The sequence below is a fragment of the Impatiens glandulifera genome, chromosome 1, assembly GCF_907164915.1.
Source record: "Impatiens glandulifera chromosome 1, dImpGla2.1, whole genome shotgun sequence".
In the NCBI taxonomy this organism is placed as follows: domain Eukaryota; kingdom Viridiplantae; phylum Streptophyta; class Magnoliopsida; order Ericales; family Balsaminaceae; genus Impatiens; species Impatiens glandulifera.
The window spans coordinates 95,431,336-95,457,556 of record NC_061862.1 but is presented as its reverse complement, the minus strand read 5'-3'; the positions used below and the strand labels follow the sequence as shown (position 1 = coordinate 95,457,556).

The 26,221-nt window shown below is 35.9% G+C and overlaps 1 protein-coding gene across 1 annotated transcript; it reads left to right on the top strand.

The window, feature by feature from the left end:
• The first annotated feature begins 2,550 nt into the window (after positions 1-2,550).
• On the top strand, positions 2,551-6,629 carry LOC124922381. The gene is made up of 7 exons (XM_047463113.1): positions 2,551-2,838; positions 3,844-3,955; positions 4,066-4,121; positions 4,206-4,329; positions 4,410-4,516; positions 5,623-5,695; positions 6,247-6,629. Exons 2-7 carry the CDS (start codon positions 3,868-3,870, stop codon positions 6,327-6,329), a joined length of 531 nt encoding a protein of 176 aa, XP_047319069.1. The 5' UTR covers positions 2,551-2,838; positions 3,844-3,867; the 3' UTR covers positions 6,330-6,629.
• The last annotated feature ends 19,592 nt before the right edge of the window (positions 6,630-26,221 follow it).

Genomic DNA, 26,221 nt, shown 5'->3' with positions numbered 1-26,221 from the left:
AAAAATTAGTAATTTAAAGAGAATGTGGGAAATTTAGAGAAATAGAATAATTTGAAAATGATAATGTAAAGGTAGAGGTAGTTTGTAAAATGAGATGAGAAAATGGGTAGAAAATGAATAAATTTAAAGTAAATATTATAAATAAGATTAAATAATATAATTAATGAATAACTAATATAATTTAAAAAACAAAAATACATTTATATTAAATTTTTTTAGTAAATATTACACTCAAAATAAGGTAACAATTATGAAATTAAATTTGTCTATTTTTAATAATAGTTTTTTTTTTATATATAGTTAACTAACCCTTGTATAATTAATTATATTTTCTTATTAGAGCATCCCATCGGTAGGTACAAATCTGATGTAGACTGAATTTGTAGTACACTAATGGAGAGATGGGTATAAATTTGGAGAGAGAAAGATGAGTAACAAAGTTTTGCTATCGAGTACAAATGAGAAAAAGCCAAAAAAAAGTGGTCCCCATCCCACTTTTTTATGCCCCATCCCACTTTTTTATGTTACCGGGTACAAGATTACTTGAATTATTGAATTAAAAAATATTTTATGAATTAGATGATGTGGATGGTGGGACCACAGTTATATTTGAGATGATTGGGAAATAGAGGTATAAATTGAGAGGTATAATTTATTTGTGATGTGACTGCTGATGTGGCACATATAATATGTATGGGTAGAAGGATGGGCTCTTATTGGAGAACTGGTTTTTTGTTTTTGAGTGTTTCTAAAAGAGTTTTTTTTGTGAGTTTGTTAGTAGGGGATAGACGGTTAGTTTTTAAAACATTGAGAGAGAGAGAGCGCGAAGGAGAAGGTTAGATCGTCATCCGCCATTGTTTTCTTCTACTTCCAGCTAGTTAGAGAGCTTTGTCTAGATCTAATTTCTTAGTTGTCTTCTGTGTTCGTAAGTGTACTTAACAACTTGTTAGAGACTTCTTGTTCGTAAGGGTATTGATAGGCGAAGAATGAACTCCGTTCGTTCGTCTAATCGGAGTTTATGGGACATCAGCTATTGTTGTTATGGACAGAAGTTCAGGTTTTCCATCAAGTACTTCTGTCTCCTCTGGTCTACTTCTATCACAGGCAAAACCAACCAGCAAGTAAGCAGAAGGTTTCAGCTATTGAAAGTCTTCTTAGAGGGAAGGTTGGTTGCATTTGACAAACATAACCCATGCCTCCGATCAACTAGTTTAGACCTAGGAGTTGACCCCCATCATCTCGTGATCTACCATTTCTCCTTGCTGTTCCTGCTTCAAATAGTCTCACAAGCTCCTTTCAGAGACTTCTAAGGAAGAATGTTGTTGGACGAATGCCAGCAAGCCGGATGAGAAGTTTTGATGATAGCCAATTGTCACTAGGGGAAGTGTCAAGCTATACAGATGGTCCTTAGTGATGCTTTGAATGAAGGACTCGGTCCAAGTTCAGACTGGAATGCAAGGGTCGCAGCATTAGATTTATCTTCATGCATGCGTTATTGCAGCAAGGTCCAAGAGGTGTTCAAGATGTTATACAGAACTTTGAGAAAGTAATGAAGTTGTTCTTCCAGCACTTAGATGACCCACACCATAAAGTTGCCCAGGCGGCTCTCTCTACACTTGCAGATATTATTCCAGCTTGTAGAAGACCTTTTGAAAGCTACGTGGAGTGAATTCTACCTCGTGTTTTCCCCGTTAGATAGATCCAAAGGATTTAGTGCGGCAACCTTGCTCAACAACTTTGGAAATTGTTGGTAAAACTAATGGTGTTGATTCATTGTTACCAGCTCTACTTAGATGATCATTGGATTAACAACTATTACCAAAAGCAAAATTGGCTGTTATTGAGTTTGCCATTGGTTCTTTCTACAAACATAATCTTTAGGAGTAAAACCAAAAAAAACTATTTCCTCAAACAAGCCTCAACATACTACTTTGTCTTAATTTTTGACTAAATTGCAAAAAGTAAGCGATTTCTTCCCGTTAATCTTGAAAATGAAAATATTGTCAATTGAGAGTTATTCTCTTTTAGAAAAATGATTGGAAGCACTATTTTAGGGAAGCGACTCGTACAGTAAAAGTGACATTGTTGTTATACGAAAGTGGCATCGCTGTTATACAAAATAGACCTCGTTGTTATACAAAAGGGACGAGGTCTCTTTTGTATAACAGCGAGGTCACTTTCGTATAACAACGAGATCACTTTCGCTGTACGAGTCGTTCCCTCAAAGTAGTGTTCTATATCATTCCTCTTCTCTTTTAATTATAGGAGTTTTTTATTATTATTGAAGAATACAATTTTAATTCACTCCACTAAAATAAATGTTTTGTTTAGGCTTATTTGTTTTGTTTTATTTTATTATAATATTATGAAAAAAGAAATTATATTACAACATATAAAAAAAGAAAAAATGGTTTGAGAATATTGGACCCTTTGAATATTTGTTTTAATATAATATTTGAATATTTTAAAATAAAATATATTTTAATATATAGTTAATTATTAAAATGATAATTGATTGTAATAAAACTCTCTTCTTATTCTTCTTCTTCTTCTTGTTTCCGGTTTGACAGTAATACTAGCCGCAGAGGAGAGGGATAGGAAATCCGGCCGATCATTCGTTAGCTGAAGGAAGAACGAAGATCGGAAAGGAATCTTCTCAAATCGATTCAACCTCTTCCTTCTCCTTTTCCAAAATTTGAATCCGATCGGAGTTGTGTTCGTTGAGTTCAGACGGCGTTGAATTCAAGGCGACCGAAGCAATCCCGCTCCTATTTGAATCACTGAACTCCACTGCTTAACGAATTCTTCCGATTCTCTTCTCCTTCCTTCTTCTGTTAGGTACGGATTTCCTCTCTGTTATAGCTAAATCGATTAAAATCTCTCCAAATTCCAACTGAAAAATCTGTATCCAATGCTTCTCATTCCGCAGATAAGAGTTTCAATCTGCTACGAGTCTTTATTTCTTTGAATATGCTAAACTGTAGCTAGCTAAGATGTTTTAATGAGTGAATTTGATTCATAGTATGTGTACACTATTTTGATGAAGCTGCTTGCTGTATATGATATATTTTGATGGAGTCATTGTGTATACTATGTTTTGATGAAGCTACAGTCTATGTTATGAAGTGATAAAGCTATTGTTTAGACTTGAAATGAGTTGATCCAAGATATTGTGAAGCTGCAGAATGTGCTGTTGTCTTGTTACTGTAATGAAATTTCAGGCTGATGCATGATTATTGAACTGAACTTACGAAGTGTGTTGAATTTGTGCATTGTTTGATAGAGAGGAGAACCTCTGTCACAACTTTTGGTACAGATTACTGAGAGAATGTTGGATAAGACACTAAGTGATTTGAAAACGTTATGAAAGAATAATTACAATGCAGTATAGAAAGGAAAAGAAGAAAAAATCGAAACTTGAAAGAGAGCTATGACACATCTTTTCCGAGATTAAATTACAATGCAAAGGAAGGGCAATGAATGATTCTTGACTACTGTTCTAAATACTCCACACTTGACTTTAGGATAACATGAGTTTTTCTTTGATTGTTTGAGTTTCTTTTTTCATGGCTTGTTCTTATTTGGTTGTGTTTGTCATAGAAATTGTGATTTTCATGTTTACTATGTGGTAATGTTAATTCTCGTTTCTTAAGAAAACTTAGTTGTTGCGAAGAAAATGAGCTTCTTTTGGCAGAAAATTGAGACCTTTTCAAGAACTGAAGTTAATAAGAGGAAAAGTTAGATAATCGTCAAAAACTGGATCATTTTGTGAAAATAATTGAAAAAGTAGGTCCACCTTTGTAATAAATCTCTAAATCTCTCTCCCTGTTTCCGATTTGACAGAAATACAGTCACAGAGGAAAGAAAATGCAGCAGAGGAAACCTTTGTCTGGCAATGGAAGGCCGTCAGGAACAGATGGATCTGATTTCTCCTTCCGAATGGTCGTCGATTCCAGTATGCTTCCTTCCTCCCTTCCCTTTTTGCAGGATTTTCTTAGATGTGAAACTGGGTTCTTCTAAACCAAAATCCAGAGTCTTTGAACTAAATTTAATCTACTTTTGTAGGATATACCAAGGTAGCTAAAGGAAAGTCTCGTCTTTCTGTCCTACTCGTAACTCAGGTACACCTTTTCCTCCATTGTAAGGTGGTTATATTCAGATGTGTAATTCATATGTCATACCCATATGATAAATAATGTTTGCAGGCTATGATACAGCTTCTAAGCGCAATGCTATTAGTTTTACCCATAATTAAGAATCAGGAAATTGATGTTCCATCAGTTTCAGCCGCTATTGTTGGATTTCTTTCTCTCATTTGTGCAGAATTAGGTAAAGATCTTGTTTTTACCTGTCACTGCGAGTTTATCTTTCTTTTGAAACTTAACTGTGTTGGTTTTATAATTTTGAAGGCCGAAGACGCAGCAAAGTGGGATTACTAAAGTTTTACATATTAGCATCATCTGGTGTAACAGTGTTCTTGATTGCTAGTTCTGGTGGCAAGAATTTGCTGATGGAGGTTAGTTTTTTTTTTCATACTTGTTCACTTCATTTCCCAATTGTTAAAAATTCAATTGGATCCATAACTGTACTTTTCCTAGTAAAAACACGGTGTTGGATCAATAATAGGATTTTGGGTTGTCAGAAAACAACTCTATTACTAAGAACGCTTTGTTGGAAGTGGGTGACCATGGTTGTGTCCTTTAGTGAATAAACCCTGATTTTTATTTTAGAAAAACACCTATATTAGTCCTTTGACATGCTTCACTAACAAATTGGCCCCAACCAGAATCAAAATTGGATTGTAATGGATTTTTGGATACAGATCCAAATACCTTTAGTTTAAAAGGTGTCACTGTTTGTGATACATTAGAAATTGTATATATCCTCACCCAACCGTAAAATTTGGATAGCTTGTTGATCCCTTTAGGTTGAATCTGTATCCATCCCCGGATGAGAAATGACTGTATCCAGTGTCCACCCCTGGATGAGAAATCTGATTGAACGAGTGGGATAGGTGTTAGGGTTTCCAAAGAAAGAAGATAAAGAAAAAGGTTGCGACTGATGAGTGATGAACCCTTGTACTCACGCAGAAAACTCGTGAGTCGTGATTCAACCTTCGTTCCAAATAATTCTGCTATCCTTTATTATCTACTTATGTCTTAATTAGTTGTGGGCATAGACTTAGTGAGCCCATTTATAGAGTTTCAAGTTTATAAAGACACAAGTTAGATGAGATTGGTTGTTGATTAGTTTATTCTTGAAGACTAAATTCTGGTTATCTCTTATTCTCCCTAATTCTGGTAAGAAACTATTGTATTTTCTTATCCCCATTCAAGGTCAATCAATAAAGTCACTATTTTCTTTTATATTCGTGTTCTTGAAATTCTACACGCATCAGAGTGTTTCCAAATGAAACGAGAGATGGTACTTCTTTTCATAGAAAAGAAAGACTAGTTGGTATACCAAGGTATGGCTTGTAAAACTAGAGTGCATTTATCAAGACATGTCTGCTTGAGCTGTTAACTATACCGACATTTGATTCCTTAAAAAGAAAAAAAAAAAAAGATATTTAACCAGAAATGTAGACGAGTTTTGATGGTTGTTATGTTTTGATATTTTCAGGTTATTCAAGATCCAACTAATTGTATAAGAACAAAGCAATTTGAGCTTCTAAAGGCTGCTGTCCTCTTGCTAGGTAATTTCACAACACAAATGTTGCAATAGATAGAAAATTGATACATTGTCTATATCAGGACCTCAATAAATCTTCAAAGGTTTAAAATTGAAAGTTACTTTCTTCTTGTGTGGCACAATAATTTTTTATTGATCATTAATCATAAGTGGAAACGCATTTTAGAGCAGATCCATGTCTGGTTTGAACCATAAAACATTTTTATAAACACTTTTTTTTCTTCTAAGTATCTAAGATGTTTATTTTGATGGGATAATATTCTGGAACATAATTTAATTAAAATATATATTCTATTAACTTTTTATTGGTCAAACTCATACCCAACTCTAAAAATTGTTTTCAAATCGGGGTTCACATTTGAAAACACTTTTTTGGAGTTGGTGCTGAAGGTAGGTTTGAACGAGAATATCAGGATACTCGATTAAATTCCTTTGAAACACTTTTTTCTTTGTGTAGTATCTCATTTGAATATTGATTTCTGAGATAATGTTCCGAAATATAGTAACAGTTTTTGAGTTTTTTTCTTCTTTGTTTTGGTTATTTGATGTGAACAGGGTTGGTGGTGCAAATAATTGCTGTGAGCACAACATCTTGGCTAATTTTTAACATGTCTCCTCCTAAAAGAGCTTCTTCTTAATTATTGGTTTTATTTAATAACAGAGGACCCAAATTTATTCTCGGATTTGCTAGTATTTATATATTCTCATATTTAGAAATCCTCGGGTTTTTATTGGTTTTGCACTGCAAAAAGAGCATTCTATGAAATGTTTATAGATTGATCATACAGACCTTGTTTATAAATTATTTTTGTTGCATAGATACATTATTCAGTTTCTGAAAACATTTGGTGTGTGTATTTCCTAAATTACCTTGATGATTTGTTACTTGTTTGCAGATGTTTGATTTAGTACTTTTAGGTGATGATATTGCATGGTTAGAAATTATATTTTTTTACTCTCTTTGTTACCATAAGTTAGATTATATACACCATGATTTCATCAAAATTGGAATGGTTTATTTAATAACTTTTATTCTTTTTTGTAAAGATAAAAGCAACCAAATGAATAAAATGATATATACATAAGTTTTTGAACTTAGAACTTATGATTATTCTAATCTCTAAGAGTTTGTAGCTACTTATCCTTTTATCAGATTTTTAAACTCTAAGAGTTTGTTTGATGTTGTTTTTTTTTAACCAAAATCTCATATAATTTTTTTTAATTATTTTTTTTTATATATAAATTTTAAATATAAAAAAAGATATAATAATTCAATTGATTGAAAACTAAAATAATTTTTTTATCTATATATTAATATATATTAAATAAATAAAAATTTAATTGATCCATCTCAAACAAGCTCTAGGTGGTTATTTGATTTAATGAGTTTGGATTTATTTTTAAAAAATATATTAATTATTTATCGCATTACTATTATTTTAATTATTTAATTATTTAATTAAAAATATATAATAATTTTACTTTAATTTGATTAAATTTTAATTTTAAATATAAAAATGATATTTTAATAATAAATTTTAATTTTAAATATAAGGTGACATTTTCATAATTAATCTTTAAAATTTTAAATAACTCACACCAAATTAAAGTTGGGCATAATGCATAAACGGTCTGTATACATGGAAACACGACCTTCAATCGTGTTGTGTAGTGTCATTTCTTAACTTACTCAAAATATTATGATTTGCAGACTCTTTCGTGTCGTGTTAATTCGTGTTCACGAGTTTATTCGTGTCGTGGTAACTTGTGTTTTGTGTTATTCTGACGAGAGTTTCGATATAATCGTGTCGTGCTGATGCCCGTTTTTATGTGTCATGTCTCGTCTTGAGTGTCATTATTTATATATATATACATATTAAATTATATTGTTAGTAAAAAATATAAAATATAATTATTAATTTATTTATTTTAATTTAGAAAACATAAATTAATTTAATAACTTTAATGTGTGAAATATGTTATTTAAAAAACTAATTAATAATGTAATATCGTTATAAATTTTAACATATAACTTCATAAATAATAATTTGATTTTCAATTATTTAAAATTTATAAATAATTTTCCAAATAAAACTAGTTAATAATTTATTAGTTAAATGAGAATATAAATATATTTAAAAATAAGTGATAGTAAAAAATTTAATGAAGTGTAGGTAGTTTGAAAAAAAAAAGTATAGGTAATTTGAAGAAGAGTACAGAAAATGTAGTATAATTAACATATTTTATAAATATATATTATTATATTATAATTTAATGAAAAGATAGTTATAAATTATAAATATATATTATTATTATCAAAATTAAATTATTATTATAGGTTTATTATTTAATGTATTAATAATAATTAAAATTTTAAAATAATTTTAAAATAAATAAATAAATAAATTATAAAAATAATATTAGAAAGAATTATTAAAAAGACTTACTTTCTAGTCATATAATTTATTTATTTTTATTATATTATATTTTAATTAATATTTTAATTTAGTATGCTTAGTTGTAATTATATATATTATATTTATAAAATTAAATATATTTATTAATTGAATGAGAATATAAATAGATTTAGAGAAAATGTTAAGGTAAAGTTTAATAGTTTAGGTTATGTGACTAATTATGTTTATGTCGTTTCGTGTGTATACTCGTGACCGTATTACGATTGTATAAATTTATAATATATCGTGATCGTGTTGTTTTGTGTGCTTGTGTCTGTCAAACTCACAACTCTAGTGAGATAATATTGAATATTATTGTTCCATACTAATATTATGTTGGTTTGTATTGACCCATTGTCTAAAAATAATAATAATAATAATATCGAATAAGTGATTATTTTTGTTTATTACATAAGTTAGGTTGATTCGATTCAATTCGTAAAACATATAATATCAATTAATAATATTTAAGAATAGTTCTCTATTTTGCATTTTTTTTATTTACAAATCTTTTAATTGTTTCTTTCACTTATTTGGTATATTATATTGGTTTGTTTATTTTTTTTTACTATATTTAATTAAAATAAATAATGAATCATTAAATAAATTAATTAAAAATAAATAAAAAATTCGACTTATTAGCATAAATATCCAAAATAATGGATACGATTCTGATATGAAGCGGATTCCATGGTTAATGAACCTTGGTTATTCTCCGCCTTTTCTTTTGATCAATCTCTTCTTCCATTAAAAATTAAGCTTAATTTTAATATAAATTGTTAGATAAATTCAGACCGGTTCAAATAAACCTAACTTAAATAAACTTTCCATGCAGAAACAAGGAACCGGACCGGATGAACAAGAGAACCAACTAAAGAAACCTAACCGGTCAAGCTACCAAACCGATCAAGAGTATTCGGAACGTGACCGCACAAAGAAAGGATCGGTCAAAGCTATAAACCGGAATCATCAAACAGCCGATCATCCACAAGACAAGAATAACCGGAAGAAGTCCGGTTACATCACTACCAAAAGACATTCGGCCAAGTCAAATGACCGACCAGTACAAGAAGACAATTTGGGTATCTGTTGAGAATGATACCAAAGGAACAGACTGAATACTTCCATATCCATGCAAGTCTGAGGAAAGACTGTAGGCTGCAGAAAACAGTACTACCGGATCCTTCTACTTCGGGATAAGCCAGAAAGGAAATCTTCCAAGTACAGACAACTGTCCAAACAGACAGTGCCTATATCAAGTAAAAGACAAACCCGGCAGGTTTGTCCTACACACCGGAAGAACAGACCGCCAAGTCTGAGACATAATACCAGATCTGAGATTGACCATCAGGTTTGAGGAGACGACCGCAGGTCTGAACCTCTGAAACACTGAATCACTGCACCTCTGATCAGCCAATCAGATTCAAGGTAGTGAAATATGACCGTTGGCATATTTCACCTATAAAAGGAGGCAGTTGCAGAAGAGTAAATGCGGGACAACAAGTAACAAAAGCGAGACATTAAGAGACAACTGTGATATTGAGAGCATTTACTACAAGTGATAGAGCGTGCTGTTCTAGAAAGCCTAAGTGTTGAAAGTTAAAGTGTGTTTTACAATTTCGGTGTAAATTGTAAGAGTGTTATCGAGCATGAAATAAGTCTCGATCGGCCTGTACTTGTATTCCTTAGTGAATATCCTTCTCGCGGTTTCGAGAGGAAGGGGTGACGTAGGAGTTTTATCTCCAAACATCCATAAAATCTGTTGTGTTATTTACTTTCTGCCGACTTCATTATATAACCGACTAACTTAACCATACCGCTCCAAACCGACTTTATACTAACCATACCTAATATCCAGATTACCGAAACCGACCCACCATTTCCAAATCTTCATCATCCGAAACCGACCGTGCCTATCATACAAGAGTGCCGCTTCAACCTGAAAGCAAACCTCTTCCGCGCTTGAACCTAGTTCAAGGGTTTGTGACATGTTGTGTAGTATTGAAACCCCGGTGTTAATCTCTAACCGGATTAACCACCACCCTACGAGTGAGAACCGCTACCCGGTCCAACCCCCGGTCCACCAGCGGCGACCTAGATCCTAACAATTGGTATCAGAGCAGTTAGTTTCAATACTCAAGCAAACATGTATCAGGATAGGCCTCCAATGCTAGAGGGTGATGACTTTGCCAACTGGAAGGCACGCATGCACCTGCACCTAGTCACCTTGGATGATGAAATGGAATCCATTCTAACTGAAGGACCGATATTCATTGATAAAGATAGAAAAGAATGGACGGCTGAAGATCGGAGAAGGAACAATCTGGACAACCATGCAAGAAACCGGATCTCCAACAGCGTAGACAGAAACACATATTGCAAGATCAGAGATTGCAAAACCGCGAAGGAGACATGGAACACGGTCATCCAGATCTTTGAAGGAAATGAAAGAACAAGGGAGAACAAAATAATGATGGTCACACAGAAGTTTGAAAGCATCAAAATAAAACCAGGAGAAACTATGAAGGAATACAGTGACCGGTTCACTGGTGTGTTAGATGAACTAGCTACTCTAGGCAAGAAGTATGACAACAAAGAGGTCATTATGAAGGCTTTGAGATCTCTTCCAAGTGCCTGGGATATAAAGACAATGGTGATGAGGGAATCAAAGAGCCTACGTAAGATGAAACTATACGACGTATTCGAAGATCTAAAGGCATACGAATTCGAGATGAGATCTAGGACCGAAGAGGAAGTCTCGGCCTCAACATCAACCAGAGCACTAATCACATCTACAGAACCGGCTGCACCTGCTCCTACACCTACACCGATACCGGTTCCTGCACCCGCACCGATCAGAACCGACGAACAGTTCACTGAGGATGCCATGGCAATGCTTGCACAGAAGTTTGGGAGGTTCATGAAAAGGAGCCAACCGACAAACAACTACTATGGTGACAAATCCAATGTGAGATGCTACAACTGTAACTGTCTGGGACATTTTAAGTGGGAATGCAGGAAACCAAGGAGGGACACCCAGAAACCGGAATATCAAAATGACAGAAACAATTATCAACAAGCCAGTGAAGGAAGTGAGGTACCGAAAGCACTGATAGCCGACGATGGAGGAAGTCTATGGGCTCGCAGTGACAGCGACGATGAACTCACGTGCCTCATGGCCAATGAGGAACAGGTATTTGACTCTCCTTGTGAGGAATTTACTAAAGATGAGTTATACAATGCATTGAATGACATGGTAGAAGAATATAAGAACCTATTGACCATGTTACCCAAGCATCTCAACATTAGAACCGATCCCATAGTACATATTCCAATAGAACCAGAGGTACCCATCATAACCGAACCGGAGGTCATACAATCTGATGATACCCATACTATAGAAACCGAGTTAGATCTTAAGACCGAACAACCTAGTGAACCGACTAGAGAACTAACCGAGGAGGAGAATGCCCGATTTCAATATACGATGGCCGCCTATAAGAGATCTAGCGATATAGTAAAGAATATGAATAAACACTACAGGCATCCTCGTTGTAAGCGTGGCCTTGGATACACAGGGAATAACTCTAAAGACCGAAAACCCATAGAGAAAGCACGGCTCACAAAAGGAAACCTTCCCTTTATAAAATTTCTTAAGAGCACCTGTACAGCTGAAGAAGAGGAAACCGCATATTATAGGGAAGAGAAGCTAAAATACGATTATGTTGGTCCAACCGATTCATGGCTTGACCTTGAGAAAAGAAAAGCCGAAATCCTCAGATATAAGAAAAACTTCCCTGAACCGCGTAGGTCAAACTATAGATCACCGAATCAAAGACCATCATCATTTAGGACATTTGAAGGAAAACCGAAATATACCAGACCAAGTGTCAAAAGGACAGTTAAAACCTTAGCAAAGAAGACCGTCCGGTTTATCAAAGTTTGGGTACCCAAGGGACTAACCGCATGTGGACCCAAGTAAATGTGGGTACCAAACAGTTGTAAATATGTACATTTTGCAGGATCCAAAGAAACGGCTAGGAAACTCCGAATGGTTCTTGGACAGCGGTTGCTCCAGGCACATGACCGGAAATAGTAATTTGCTAACCGACATCAGATCAGTAACCGGTGCTCTAATCACCTTCGGTGATAACTCAAAAGGTAAAACTGTGGGCAATGGTAAGATTGTCCATGGTAATCTAACTATTGATAATGTACTTCTAGTTGAAAACCTACGTTTTAATCTACTTAGCATTAGTCAGATGTGTGATGCTGGATACACGATAGAATTCCTTAAACATGCATGCTTAGTTAAGAACTCTCAATGCATCGTACTACTAACTGGAAATAGGATAGGTAACATCTATAAGGTAGACTGGAAAACCAGAATAGAATATCCTATATGCATGATAGCTAAGACTGATCAAACCTGGCTATGGCACAAGAGACTAAACCATCTAAACATGAAAACCTTAAACTACATTCGCGGTAAAAAGCTAGTTGAAGGTATTCCTGATATAGTATTTAACCAGGATAAGGTCTGTTCAGCATGCCAAATGGGTAAACAAACTAGGTCATCCTTTAAGAGTAAAGGAAATATTCAATCTAGCCGATGCCTAGATCTTCTTCACATGGATTTATTTGGACCGATTCAGGTCATTAGCCTAGGAGGTATGCTTTACACCATGGTAGTTATTGATGATTATTCTAGATATACCTGGGTAATATTTCTACCATCTAAACGTGAAACTGTATCAAACCTGATCACACTTCTTAAGCGGTTGCAAAATGAAAAATCAACTCGTATTAATAGCATTCGAAGTGATCGAGGTACCGAATTTACCAATAGTACATTAACTGCATATCTTGATGAATCCGGCATTAGACACGAGTTGTCTAGTGCTAGATTTCCTCAACAAAATGGCCTGGCCGAGAGAAGAAACCGGACTCTCAAGGAAGCCGCACGGTCTATGATAGCCGATTCCGGCATTGCTCAGAAATTTTGGGCTGAGGCTATTAACACTGCATGCTATACACAAAACCGGTCTTTGATAAACAGATTTCACAACAAAACACCATATGAGGTTTATTTTAACAGAGTTCCTAAACTCAAGTACCTCAGGATTTTCGGTTGTAAATGTTATATTCATATAAATGGTAAAACCCAACTCACCGCTTTTGATGCAAAAACTGATACCGGCATCATGCTAGGATACTCGGCAGTAAGTAAAGCATATAGAGTATATAATAATAGAACTGCAACCATGGAGGAAACAATTCACGTTGTTTTCGATGAATCGGTTGAAAGCAATACTGCTTCATGCTTTGATCTACACAACAGATTTGAAAATAATGATATTCATTCTGATAGTGAAGATGAGGCTCCGGTCTTCAGGCGGTTTGTCCATGACCAAATGGGTAATATTGATACCCAGCCGGATCAAGCTGTTCCACAACAGGAAGCTGACACTTCGGTCCAATCCGAGGGAGTCGGTCGGTCTGACAATCTCGGTCAGCCTACCGACATGTCTAGCCTTGGTCAAGTTAACGGTAATTTGGTAGACATCCCTGAACTGAATCTCAGAAGAAATAGTAAACATCCTCCTGAGCAAATTATAGGTGACCCTTCAGAACCTGTTCGAACTAGGAGTCAACTTCTGGAAGGATATTTTAACTCAGCTTTCATATCCCAGATTGAACCGAAAAGAATAGATGAAGCATTGTCAGATCCGGATTGGATCTTGGGAATGCAAGAAGAGCTAAACCAGTTCGAGAGTAGTAAAGTCTGGTACTTAGTTCCCAGACCGAAAGACCAATCGGTCATAGGAACAAGATGGGTATTCAGAAATAAACTCAATGAGGACGGTTTGGTCACGAGGAACAAAGCCAGATTAGTGGCTCAAGGTTACAAACAGGAAGAAGGCATTGATTTTGAAGAGTCATTTGCTCCTGTAGCCAGAATTGAAGCCATTAGGATTTTTCTTGCATTTGCAGCTTTCAAAAACTTTAAGGTTTTTCAAATGGATGTTAAAAGTGCATTTCTGAACGGTGACCTACGTGAAGAGGTGTATGTTGAACAGCCACCCGGTTTTAAAAATGCTGCATTTCCAAACCATGTATACCGGCTGAACAAAGCTTTATACGGTCTAAAGCAAGCACCTAGAGCCTGGTATGATACACTAACCGCATTTCTATTAGAGCATGATTTCACCATCGATTCGGTGGATAAGACATTGTTCAAATTTGAAAAGAAGGAACATATCCTACTTGTTCAAATCTATGTGGATGATATCATTTTTGGCTCAACCGATCCTAAGCTATGTGACAAGTTTTCAAAAATGATGACTGACAAGTTTGAAATGAGTATGATGGGAGAATTAAGTTTCTTCCTAGGTCTTCAGGTTAAACAACTCAAGGAAGGAACCTTCATAAGCCAACCTAAGTACACCAAGGAGCTATTAAAGAAATTCGGTATGGACACCTGCTCCTCGGCGGCTACTCCAATGAGCTCATCCATTAAACTGGACAAAGATGATGAGGGCCAATCGGTAGACCAGATTGCATACCGGGGCATGATCGGTTCCCTACTGTACCTGACAGCAAGTAGACCGGACATCCTGTTTGCAGTTGGTGTTTGTGGGAGATTCCAAGCAAATCCAAAGCAATCCCATTACACAGCCGCAAAGAGGATACTGAAGTATTTAAAGTGCACACCTGATGTCGGTCTGTGGTACCCAAAAGACTCGTCCTTCAATCTAACAAGTTACTCAGACGCAGACTATGCAGGGTGTAAGATTGACAGAAAGAGCACCAGCGGAACATGTCAGTTCCTTGGTGACCGGCTTGTTTCATGGCATAGCAAGAAGCAAAGATCTGTGGCCACATCAACTGCAGAAGCTGAATACTTGGCGGCCGGAAGTTGCTGTTCTCAACTCCTCTGGATCCAACAGCAGCTGAAGGACTTCGGTATCATAGCCGAAGAGTCCCCGATTTTCTGCGACAACACGAGTGCCATAGCGATCACCTACAATCCGGTTCTCCACTCTAGAACCAAGCACATCGACATAAGGCATCACTTCATTCGGGAGCATGTCACGCTGAAGCATATCCGGCTGGAATACGTACCGACCGATCAACAAGTAGCCGATATCTTCACAAAGCCGCTACAGGAAGCTAAGTTTTCTCAATTCAGGCTTACTCTCGGTTTAACCGATATTAACCAAATCCTCCCAAAGGATGCTTAAAGGGATACCGGTTCGGACAGACAAAACTGGTAATTCTTCCTAAACTGTTGAACTTCGAATCTTCAGGGTGTTTGTGGAAGAACTGCCCAGTCTATCAGATAGAGTAAACCGACCGGCTACTTGGTGGAAACACCAAATAACCGCATCGGGATGAACAACTGATACCTGACCGGTTTGGAAGCAGGTCATTCTAGATTATTTGAATTTCACACAGAAGCGGAACAACTATCAATGCTTGTAGATATCTGTTCTGAAACATTGCCTTTTCAAAGTAACATGGTCGCGCCTAAAAAGACGTGAAGATCTTTTGATATCTTTCACAGTCCAGGCCTATGACCAACACCTAGACTACAAACATGCCTATTTCATGCAATATCCATTATCCTGCAGTTAATACATGTCATCCCATTTAATGTCTGGACAATAGGATAACCCCTAAACTAGTATTTAAGTGAAGCAAAAGTTCACCACAACACTCAAACATTCACAAGACAACACATCATCTCACTAAGGCAACCTAACTATGTCTCAATTCCCAAACATCCTTCAAGTCGATTTTGAATCTTGCTCTAGTACCGAACACTATGAAGTGTATCGGATGATCAAAGCTCTGGAAGATACTGGCCTTCAGTATTTTCTGGATGATAAGCAAACTGTCTACCCTGAATCCGTTTTGGAATTTTACTATAATGCCAGAGTATTCAGGGGTACTCCTCATTTTGATACCCACATTCAATCCAAAGTTGGGGGTATAATCTTCGATTTCACCGAGCAAGACTTCGCTCGGTGCTTCGGTCTGCCTAAACAAGGGATCACAGACCTCAACCCACCGGCCGACATTAAAGCTGAGGTCTCCCTTTCTTTTGCCCGGTCGGATGAGCCTGTTGATGACCATGGCTCTAAGTCACTCTTGAGGGCTGAATATCAGCTCCTCAATGATGTAATAGGTAGGGGGCATCTTTGGAAGAGATGTCACCAACACCTACTGCGCAGCGAATTTCAACATGATGGCGGCCATTGTCACCAGAACGTCGGTCAACTAGTCCCGGGTGCTATTCGACGTCCTCATCTGGATGGTCAGCATCCGATCGGTCGGTCTCATTCCTCAGATAAGCAGTCTTCTCGTAGAACTTGGTGTTCCAACCTGTCCTGGCGAAGGTTTGAACTAGGCCCAGGTGTTAACTAGAGAGACAACCGATTCATTTTATGATCGGTTTGAGAGAGCCTGGAGGAGGAGGAACTTCAACCCCCCCGTGAAGCCAATCCCCGCGCCCGCTAAGTTACTCCTTCCTGCATCCGGTCGTTTTGCAGTATGTACCGGGTGTATTCTTGTCCAACTCAAGTTTGATCATATCGGCTTCATCCATGTTTCTTTCGGCTTTATTTGTGTCTTTCTTGATTTCATGTTCTCTTCATCGTTCCTGTATGCCATTTTTCGGCATTGTCTCTACTACTTTCGGTTTCTATCTAATTAATATCGGTCATGTGTTAAGTGCATTTAATGAGATAATCCCAATCAATGAGATAACCCCCAACCACCCGCACATTTAATTTCCAACCAAACTGGTTACTTCACAACTAACAATTACCTAGGGCCTTGCAATTTGCCACTTCCCCATGCGCCTTGAAAAGGGAAAGATTCTTTTCCTTAATAAAACAAAACTGACCATCAATGCTCAGATTTTTCCCTCCAAAACCGATCCTATATAAGGAGCCATCCTCTACTCATTTTATCACATCCAAAAGTACAAAAATCACTTTTCTTCTTCTTGAATCCCATTTCTCTCTCTCTATACCAAAACCATGCCGAGCAGAACTCTGGGAAACTTTCTATGCATTGATTTCGACTCTTGCACGGACATAAGGGATTGCACTACTAAGCATAAATTCATGTATGACTCCCTTGCTGAAACCGGTCTTCAACCGTTTCTTGAAGAGGCCGGTCCCATTCTTCTAGATGATGTCAAGGCCTTCTTTCGAAGCGCCTGCATCAGGGAGAAGTACATCGTCTCTACTGTCAAAGACCACACGTTCTGGATCGACGAGGTTGAATTTGCCTCACTATTCGGTCTACCCACTGAAGGTTTCTCTGACTTTCCGACTATTCGGGACCGTGCGGGATCTGAAACCGCACAATACCTGTCGGCCACCCCCTCTTCGGTGGAACACTTTGGGCCACAAACCCAACTTGATAGTCACGGTCAGCTACTGCTCGAAATCGTGACCCGGTCAATTCTGTGTCAATCACCAAATCAACGGTATTCCAGGAATACCTATAACCTCATGACCAACATTCTTTGCAAATCGGCCATCAACTGGTCATCGGTCATATGGGGAAACTTAAAGAATATGGTACTGACCAAGAAAGGTCTCGGGTATGCACCGCATATTAGCAAGCTGATTCTTGGGTACCGACCAGAGTTCGGACCGGGCACACCGGCTTCCTCTTAAAACATCCTCAACAGTGATTCGGCAAGAGAACGACTCTGGAGAATGTCTTTTGAATAGGCTATACTTCACATTGTTTCTGTATGCCTATTTCTGTACCGAATTTTATAATTGGTTTTCTTCATCTGCTATTTCTTGAATTCCATTATCATTTCAGTTTAAATGACCGTGTCTTCTTAATTCTTTGAACATTTATCTAAGTAACCGGATCACATCTTCAACCTATAACCGCGTTCTTATCCGGTCTTATAAAATCTGATTAAAACTGTTAACACTCTGATCAATCATTCGGCTTCAAAGAAAAGAATGCGTCATCCATGACATAAGCAAAGGATTTTGGAGGGAAATCTCCCGCCCAAAATTGCCGCCCCCCCGTTTTTGCTTTACCGCCCATAGTTTGGCACCTTTTCATTTTGGAGGGAAAATTCCCGCCCATTAATGATGGGACGGTTGGGCTTCCAAACCGCGTCTATAAAAGGGACCTTCGGTCATTTTCTTTAATTCTCACGCGAATTCACTTTCTCTCTCTAAGCCTTCTAAACTCTTTGAAGCGGTTTTCTCTCATTCTCAAACTCTTTAACATGGGTCGTGATTCGGCATTGTTCAGACTCTACTCTCAGGTGGATTTCGAGGAAATCCGGCTGAATGGTACGACCGAGGCGAAAGCAGTTATTGACCGGCTGATTAAAACCGGTCTGGGATATTTCCTAGGCGGTCCTCACGTCATTTATAAAGATGCGGTCGAAGAGTTCTTCAACACCGCAACCATCGCCTATGACAAGATCATCGCGACGGTTTGCGGTTCCCAAATCGAGATCACCGAAGCATTGGTGGCCGAGAGCTTGCATCTCCCAACAACCGGCCAGGATGCAACGACATAAATAGAACAGGACACCTTTGAGGCGGCTTGCCACATTTTATCGGCAACCACTGAGCCGATCACAACATCCGGGAGTAAACAAATGCTGAGGCCGGAGTATATCCCGGTATGTGACATCTTCGCCAGGGCGATTCAGGCGAGGGGAGGAAACTTCAGCAACCTTACCAAAGACAAAATCAAGATGTTGATCGGTCTGATGGAAGGAAAAGAGGTCAACTGGGCAAGATCGATGTTCAGCAACCTCATGGATATGGTGAAACCGGACTCCACCCGGTCGTGGGGATACGTCGTGCCCCTCGGTAAGATCTTCCTCCACTTGAATCTCAACATCGGTCCCGGTGTTGCGGTAGCAAAACGTTGCCTCATTAGATCGAGGCAAATCCTTAAAAGAACGCAGCCGGCCTCCAGTTCCACAGGTGGCCGAAAGAAGAAAGCCGCAAAGAAAGATGCCCCGGCAAAAGCAAAGACCGGAGGAAAAGGCAAAGAAAAGATAACATTCTTAGACCCACCACAACAGACAGAAGAAGAGGAATGGGCCTCTGAGCAAGCCGACACGGAAAGGACTGATGATAGAACGGTCAATGACGACGATCAGTCGGCTCGGAGTCCAAATAATGCCGAATCAAACACCAATCCTGAAACCACCGAGGATAGAGAAGAGAGTGGTGAAGAAGAGGTTGATAAAGAAGCCAATGATGGCTACAACACGGAGAGGGAGGAGGCCGAAGAGGCAGAGGCCGATAGATTAGCCCAGAAAATTCTTCAGGACGTTAACAAGCGAGGCGATGACGTTGTAGAGCTATACTTGGAGTGGCATGAGCATCGGTTTAGTACAACATACAGAAATATCCTACCGGCCTACACGGAAAAGGAATGCATCGACAGATTGGAGGAAGTAGAGGAACTGATGTTGAGCCTCACAAAATCCAACACAATTCAAGAGGTACAAAGCCGAACTTGTCTCCTGATACCGAGGATCAAACTTCGGAAACTAAGAAAGCGCATCCGGAAAATTAAAGAAGAATACATCGAGACGGGATCAGTGGACACCGTAGCGCCGCGGGTATTAACAAGGCTTGCAAAAGGCAAAATGGAAATACTTCAAGAAATCGAGCGACTGGAAACGATATGCAACCGAATGCAGGTACCGGTCTATACTGCTCCGGTAATCGACAAGTTTCCGGTTAACTGTCCAACACCTCCAAGGGAGGTTGAGGCACCGATATTGGAGGAGGTTGAGGCACCGATCTTGGAAGATGCGGCACAATTAGAACTTCCAAATGAGAATGCTGCACCGATAAATTCCAGTGAGAGAGTCGATCTAGATCCCACCGAGCAATCACCTCCGCCACCACCGGAAGTCACCGCTTCAGACCCTCCTAAAGAATGGGCTGCTAAAGAATGGGTTGAGGACCGACTTCAAAAGCTTGAAGCATCCATATCGGAGCGGATCGATGACCGCATACAAGAACACAACGTGTCCGAGCTTCAACCATTCAAGAATAAATACAACGGAATAGTTGATTCGGCCATGAAGTTCACCGATGTGACAAAGCTGCTTCTGGAAAAGCATCAAGAACAACTCTCACAACTCGGCATCGGTCTGTGGGAAGAAGCGGGTGAGCGCGAAAAATGTGTTCAGCGAACCGCAACTCTGGAGGATGTGACCTCCGACTTAAAGAAGGATTTCGAACGGGTCGACACGACAAATAACCGGGTCTCAGAACTCGAAAAGACAAACGAGAGTCTCGTGGCCGAAGTAAAGGCACTTACCGAACAGATGACCGAAATTCTAAAGGCTAAGGAGAACGCGGACGCCGCGGCTATAGAGGCTGATGCTCAAGTGGCTAAAAGGGTCCAGGATGCGCTGGACGCCGAAGCTAGCAAAGATAAAGAGGCGCCGCGATCGTCTCAACTGACCGAAGCGGAAGTGGAAGCCGCACGAATCAAAAAGGCTGGGGCCATATTCCTAGGGTTTGCTGAGAAAGTAGCCTCTCAAGCTGCGGAGGATGCCGCACGGTTGGAAAGGGAAACACGGAGGCTGGAAGGCTATGCGAAGGAAAACGAGAAGAAGAAGGCGGCCGCCTCCGCTTCAGCACCGAAAAAGAGAAAGAGGGAGGCCCCTAAGAAAGTTCGGATAGCCGAGATGCTCCAAAAGGTCTCTGAACCGGTCATTACGGGTACATCGCAGCAGGCCGACCAAGTCGAGGATGAAGTCGAAGAACAACTGCGGTCCCGATCTAACAGGCGACGATCCTCCGAACAGACCGGGCAACAGCAACCGAAGAAAAAGAAGAGCGCCTATGACTTCACGGACTCTGAATAGGGACTATCCTTCTTTTTCTTATTGGCCTTAGTATTTCTATATATCTTGTCTTTTCCGGTCATCTATACATAAATATATAAAGTTATTTTTGAATCCGGCCTGATTTTGCATTTCTACTTAGTTTTGATAATTTTAAATAAAATAATCAAAAAGGGAGAAATTGTTAGATAAAAGATAAAGACTCTTCCAAAACTTTTCTCTCAAAATTTTTCGAAAAATTCTCTAAGTCTTTTTCAAAAACCGGCCAAACAAAACAACCGGCCTACGGTTGCAAACTTACATGATTTTGATAATTTTAAATAAAATAATCAAAAAGGGAGAAATTGTTAGATAAAAGATAAAGACTCTTCCAAAACTTTTCTCTCAAAATTTTTCGAAAAATTCTCTAAGTCTTTTTCAAAAACCGGCCAAACAAAACAACCGGCCTACGGTTGCAAACTTACATGATTTTGATAATTTTAAATAAAATAATAAAAAGGGAGAAATTGTTAGATAAATTCAGACCGGTTCAAATAAACCTAACTTAAATAAACTTTCCATGCAGAAACAAGGAACCGGACCGGATGAACAAGAGAACCAACTAAAGAAACCTAACCGGTCAAGCTACCAAACCGATCAAGAGTATTCGGAACGTGACCGCACAAAGAAAGGATCGGTCAAAGCTCAAAACCGGAATCATCAAACAGTCGATCATCCACAAGACAAGAATAACCGGAAGAAGTCCGATTACATCACTACCAAAAGACATTCGGCCAAGTCAAATGACCGACCAGTACAAGAAGACAATTTGGGTATCTGTTGAGAATGATATCAAAGGAACAGACTGAATACTTCCATATCCATGCAAGTCTGAGGAAAGACTGTAGGCTGCAGAAAACAGTACTACCGGATCCTTCTACTTCGGGATAAGCCAGAAAGGAAATCTTCCAAGTACAGACAACTGTCCAAACAGACAGTGCCTATATCAAGTAAAAGACAAACCCGGCAGGTTTGTCCTACACACCGGAAGAACAGACCGCCAGGTCTGAGACATAATACCAGATCTGAGATTGACCATCAGGTCTGAGGAGACGACCGCAGGTCTGAACCTCTAAAACACTAAATCACTGCACCTCTGATCAGCCAATCAGATTCAAAGCAGTGAAATATGACCGTTGGCATATTTCACCTATAAAAGGAGGCAGTTGCAGAAGAGTAAATGCGGGACAACAAGTAACAAAAGCGAGACATTAAGAGACAACTATGATATTGAGAGCATTTACTACAAGTGATAGAGCGTGCTGTTCTAGAAAGTCTAAGTGTTGAAAGTTAAAGTGTGTTTTACAATTTCGGTGTAAATTGTAAGAGTGTTATCGAGCAGGAAATAAGTCTCGATCGGCCTGTACTTGTATTCCTTAGTGAATATCCTTCTCGCGGTTTCGAGATGAAGGGGTGACGTAGGAGTTTTATCTCCGAACATCCATAAAATTTGTTGTGTTATTTACTTTCTGCCGGCTTCATTATATAACCGACTAACTTAACCATACCGCTCCAAACCGACTTTATACTAACCATACCTAATATCCAGATTACCGAAACCGACCCACCATTTCCAAATCTTCATCATCCGAAACCGACCGTGCTTATCATACAAGAGTGCCGCTTCAACCTGAAAGCAAACCTCTTCCGCGCTTGAACCTAGTTCAAGGGTTTGTGACAGGTTGTGTAGTATTGAAACTCCGGTGTTAATCTCTAACCGGATTAACCACAACCTTACGAGTGAGAACCGCTACCCGGTCCAACCCTCGGTCCACCAGCGGCGACCTAGATTCTAACATAAATATATTTTTTTTATTATATATTTATATTAAAATATAAATTTATATTATTATAATAACTTTATATAGTTATATAAAAAAGGAAAATAGAGAAACAAAATTATAAATAAAAAAGTAAAATAAGATTAATAAAAAAATAATAAAGAGAAAGAAGTTATTAGGAAAAAAATTGTTCTTATAGGTTAGGCAAAAAAATGAGCATTAAATGCAAAATAATTTTTATTATAATACCAAGCGTCTATTTATTCTGCTTAGCACTTATTAAATTATTAGTCGAATTTTCTTAGGCAAATTTTGATTTTTTTTAAAGATATGATTATTTAAAAATTAATTATTAATAATAATTTTAAAAATAAATTTTTTTTAATATATAATAATAAAATAAAAATTAATAATTTAAAACAAATAATATTTTAATTAATAAAATAAATAACGATAACTTAAAAAAAATTATTAAATAATATTTAATTAGTTTAAGGACCATGATTAAAAAAAAATAAAAAGTTGGCCGCCGTCAACAACCTGACCAGCTGCCGGCGGGGGAGGGACATAAATAAAAGTGTAAAATTTGACAACAATGGTCACATCGTACATCCTTTGGCAAAGTGGGCCAATAGAACATGCACTGGTCTTGTTAGGTAGTGGTTAAAAGAAAATAAAAGAAAAATTGAATGATAGACTATAATTTTAAAAAGATAATGATTGTTTTTTATAAAAATATATAATAAAATAAAAAAATTAAAATAAAAAGTATTTTAATATTTTAGATAATGAATTTAATAATGTAGTTAATAAAAGGAGAGTAAAATGATATTTATTAGTATAAAATTATTTAAATAATTCATACCGAATCAGGCCTCCAAAACCAAACAGGGTACTCCAAACATTATACTAAACACACAACCAAACATCATATCCCACTGTTTGTGCTATACTAATTATTTGTCCCCATACATAAGTCTTTATTCCTTTAACAAAAAATATAATATATATATATATATATATATATATATATATATTCCAAAATATCTAATACAATCCTTTTTTAAAAAAAAAATTAAGTTTTTAGAAGAAAAAGTGTATTTATAGATTATAAGGATAATAAAATAACAAAATATATTTATTATTTAAAAATGTTATAAATAATAATATTTTAATTAATTCATAATTTGATATAATGACTAAATTAAATAATTCATTTTGTAGCTTATTACATTTCATATTAATACAATTAAATTTATGTGTTAGATTTTTTAAATAATTTTCACTTTAAAAATAAAATATTTAAACAAATTCATCATTTTCTATAGTATTTATTTTTTCGTGTATATCATCTCCAGTCAAACATTGATTGATGGGTTATTTGAAATTATCAAATTATTTTTTTTTAAATGTCTAAAGGTAAGGGTTGAACTAAACAATTTTCTACTTAGAAAAGTAGACACTATGATCATTACATTATTATTATTTATTCAAATAACTTGTTATCAAATCTATCATCAAAATTTAATATATAAAATATATTATTTTTAAAATATTTATATAACAAGGCACTGATCTTGTAAACACTTCAATTTAAAAGTTTAGATTTATTTGACCAAGAAACAAAGATTAGAACATTAAGGACTCCCCAGTTTTAAATGGTTTGAGTTTTAAAGTTACTATTATATATTGAATTCTAATGTAATTAAATGAAATCAAATTTTGTTTCAACTTTCTATATGAGGATTTAAATAACATGAGAATAATACATTAAGAACCCATCAAAAATAGATCAAGATCCTAAAAGATTTGACAAATAGGAAATAAATTTTTATTTTTTCTAATATCTTATTTTTTAATTGAATTTCTGCAATTTCTACAATATATTATTTTGACTGCAAAAACTTGTTATTTGTAGTGCTTGTATTTTTATAATTTATATTTTTTTCAATCATAGAAATCTACTAATTAAGATAGTTTGGTAAAAAAAAGTCTTACTTTATAAATTAAATGTCTTAAGTTTAATTTATATTACAAATATTATTAAGTTAAAAGTGAGAGATTGTGATTACAAATAATTCCACTTATAATGGAAACAATCTTTGTTGATGATTTTTTATGTTAAAAGAAAGAAAAAGAAGTTAGAAGCAAACTAGACAAATGATTTCTCATTAGAAGTGACTATGATTTGAAGAAAAAGTCATTATCTTTGATTCTTTGTCATTTTATTTGATTTTTTTTTCTTTCTTTCCTAAGTTGGTAGGTTTCCTATTAAAGTAGTGATCAAATATCATATAATAAAGTTCAAATATATTTAAATTAACTTTTTTTTTTTATTGATAGCACTTATTACATATTTTATTGGCTATTTATCAAAATATTATGTAGAAATGAATATGATTTTTTGTTTGTTTGTGAACTTGAAGCCAATGGTCATCTTTATTATTTATCATCAAATACCTAATAAAAATGTTAAAATTAAAGATTTTTATTCTTATTATTTATGATATAATTATTTATTACTATAATTACGAATCAATAAAGAAAATCGAGCTTTGTGAAAGTGGGAGATTTAATACCATAAATTAAATAGGCAATATTTAAATTATTCCCAATATTTGATACATATATAAAATAATAATAAAGAATTATTCTCATTCATAATGGATTGCAACTAAATAACTCACTATCATATATATTATATATATATATTAATTTATTAAACAACATAACTTTTCATAAATCATATTAAACAAAATTATTTAAACAACCCAAATCTCATTTGACTTAAATTATTTAAATAATCCAAATCTCAACCAAGTCAATTAAAGAAAAATTCATATATAGTTATAATAATTGATTGTCAATCAAAATTTGAATATGGATTCTCTTATAAATTTTTATTGGATTCTATCAAATATCTACGCGTCTCATTATTAATTTGGATTTATTTGAAAAAATATATATATATATATTTATATATTATATATATTTATATTATGTGATTAAATATGATTAATTTATGTTAAAAGATAAAAAAGATAGTATTTAATATTTGAAAATATTATAAATAATCAAATACAAATGTTTTATATTTTAATTAATAATGGATAGAAATAAGCCAAAAAAATATATATTTATTATATAGTACTTTCTTTATAGATTAAATTAGTAATAAAGTTATAATTACTTCCATGAATAAATAACACTAATTAAAAGCATGAGAAAGATTCCCTAAGATGAGTCATCACGCACGTTTGGCAAAGAATTTCAATTTAACAAAATATGATGACGTCATTTTTAAATTTAAGAAAAATATTGTTATAAAAAAAAAAAAAATTAAAGGACTCTTTCATGTTTAATTTTTTCAATTTTAT

Coding starts and splice junctions, on each gene's coding strand:
- LOC124922381 (XM_047463113.1), top strand. CDS start 3,868: ATGCAGCAGAGGAAACCTTTGTCTGGCAATGGAAGGCCGTCAGGAACA. Junction 4,330..4,409: donor TCTCATTTGTGCAGAATTAG/GTAAAGATCTTG, acceptor ATAATTTTGAAG/GCCGAAGACGCAGCAAAGTG. Junction 4,517..5,622: donor GCAAGAATTTGCTGATGGAG/GTTAGTTTTTTT, acceptor TGATATTTTCAG/GTTATTCAAGATCCAACTAA.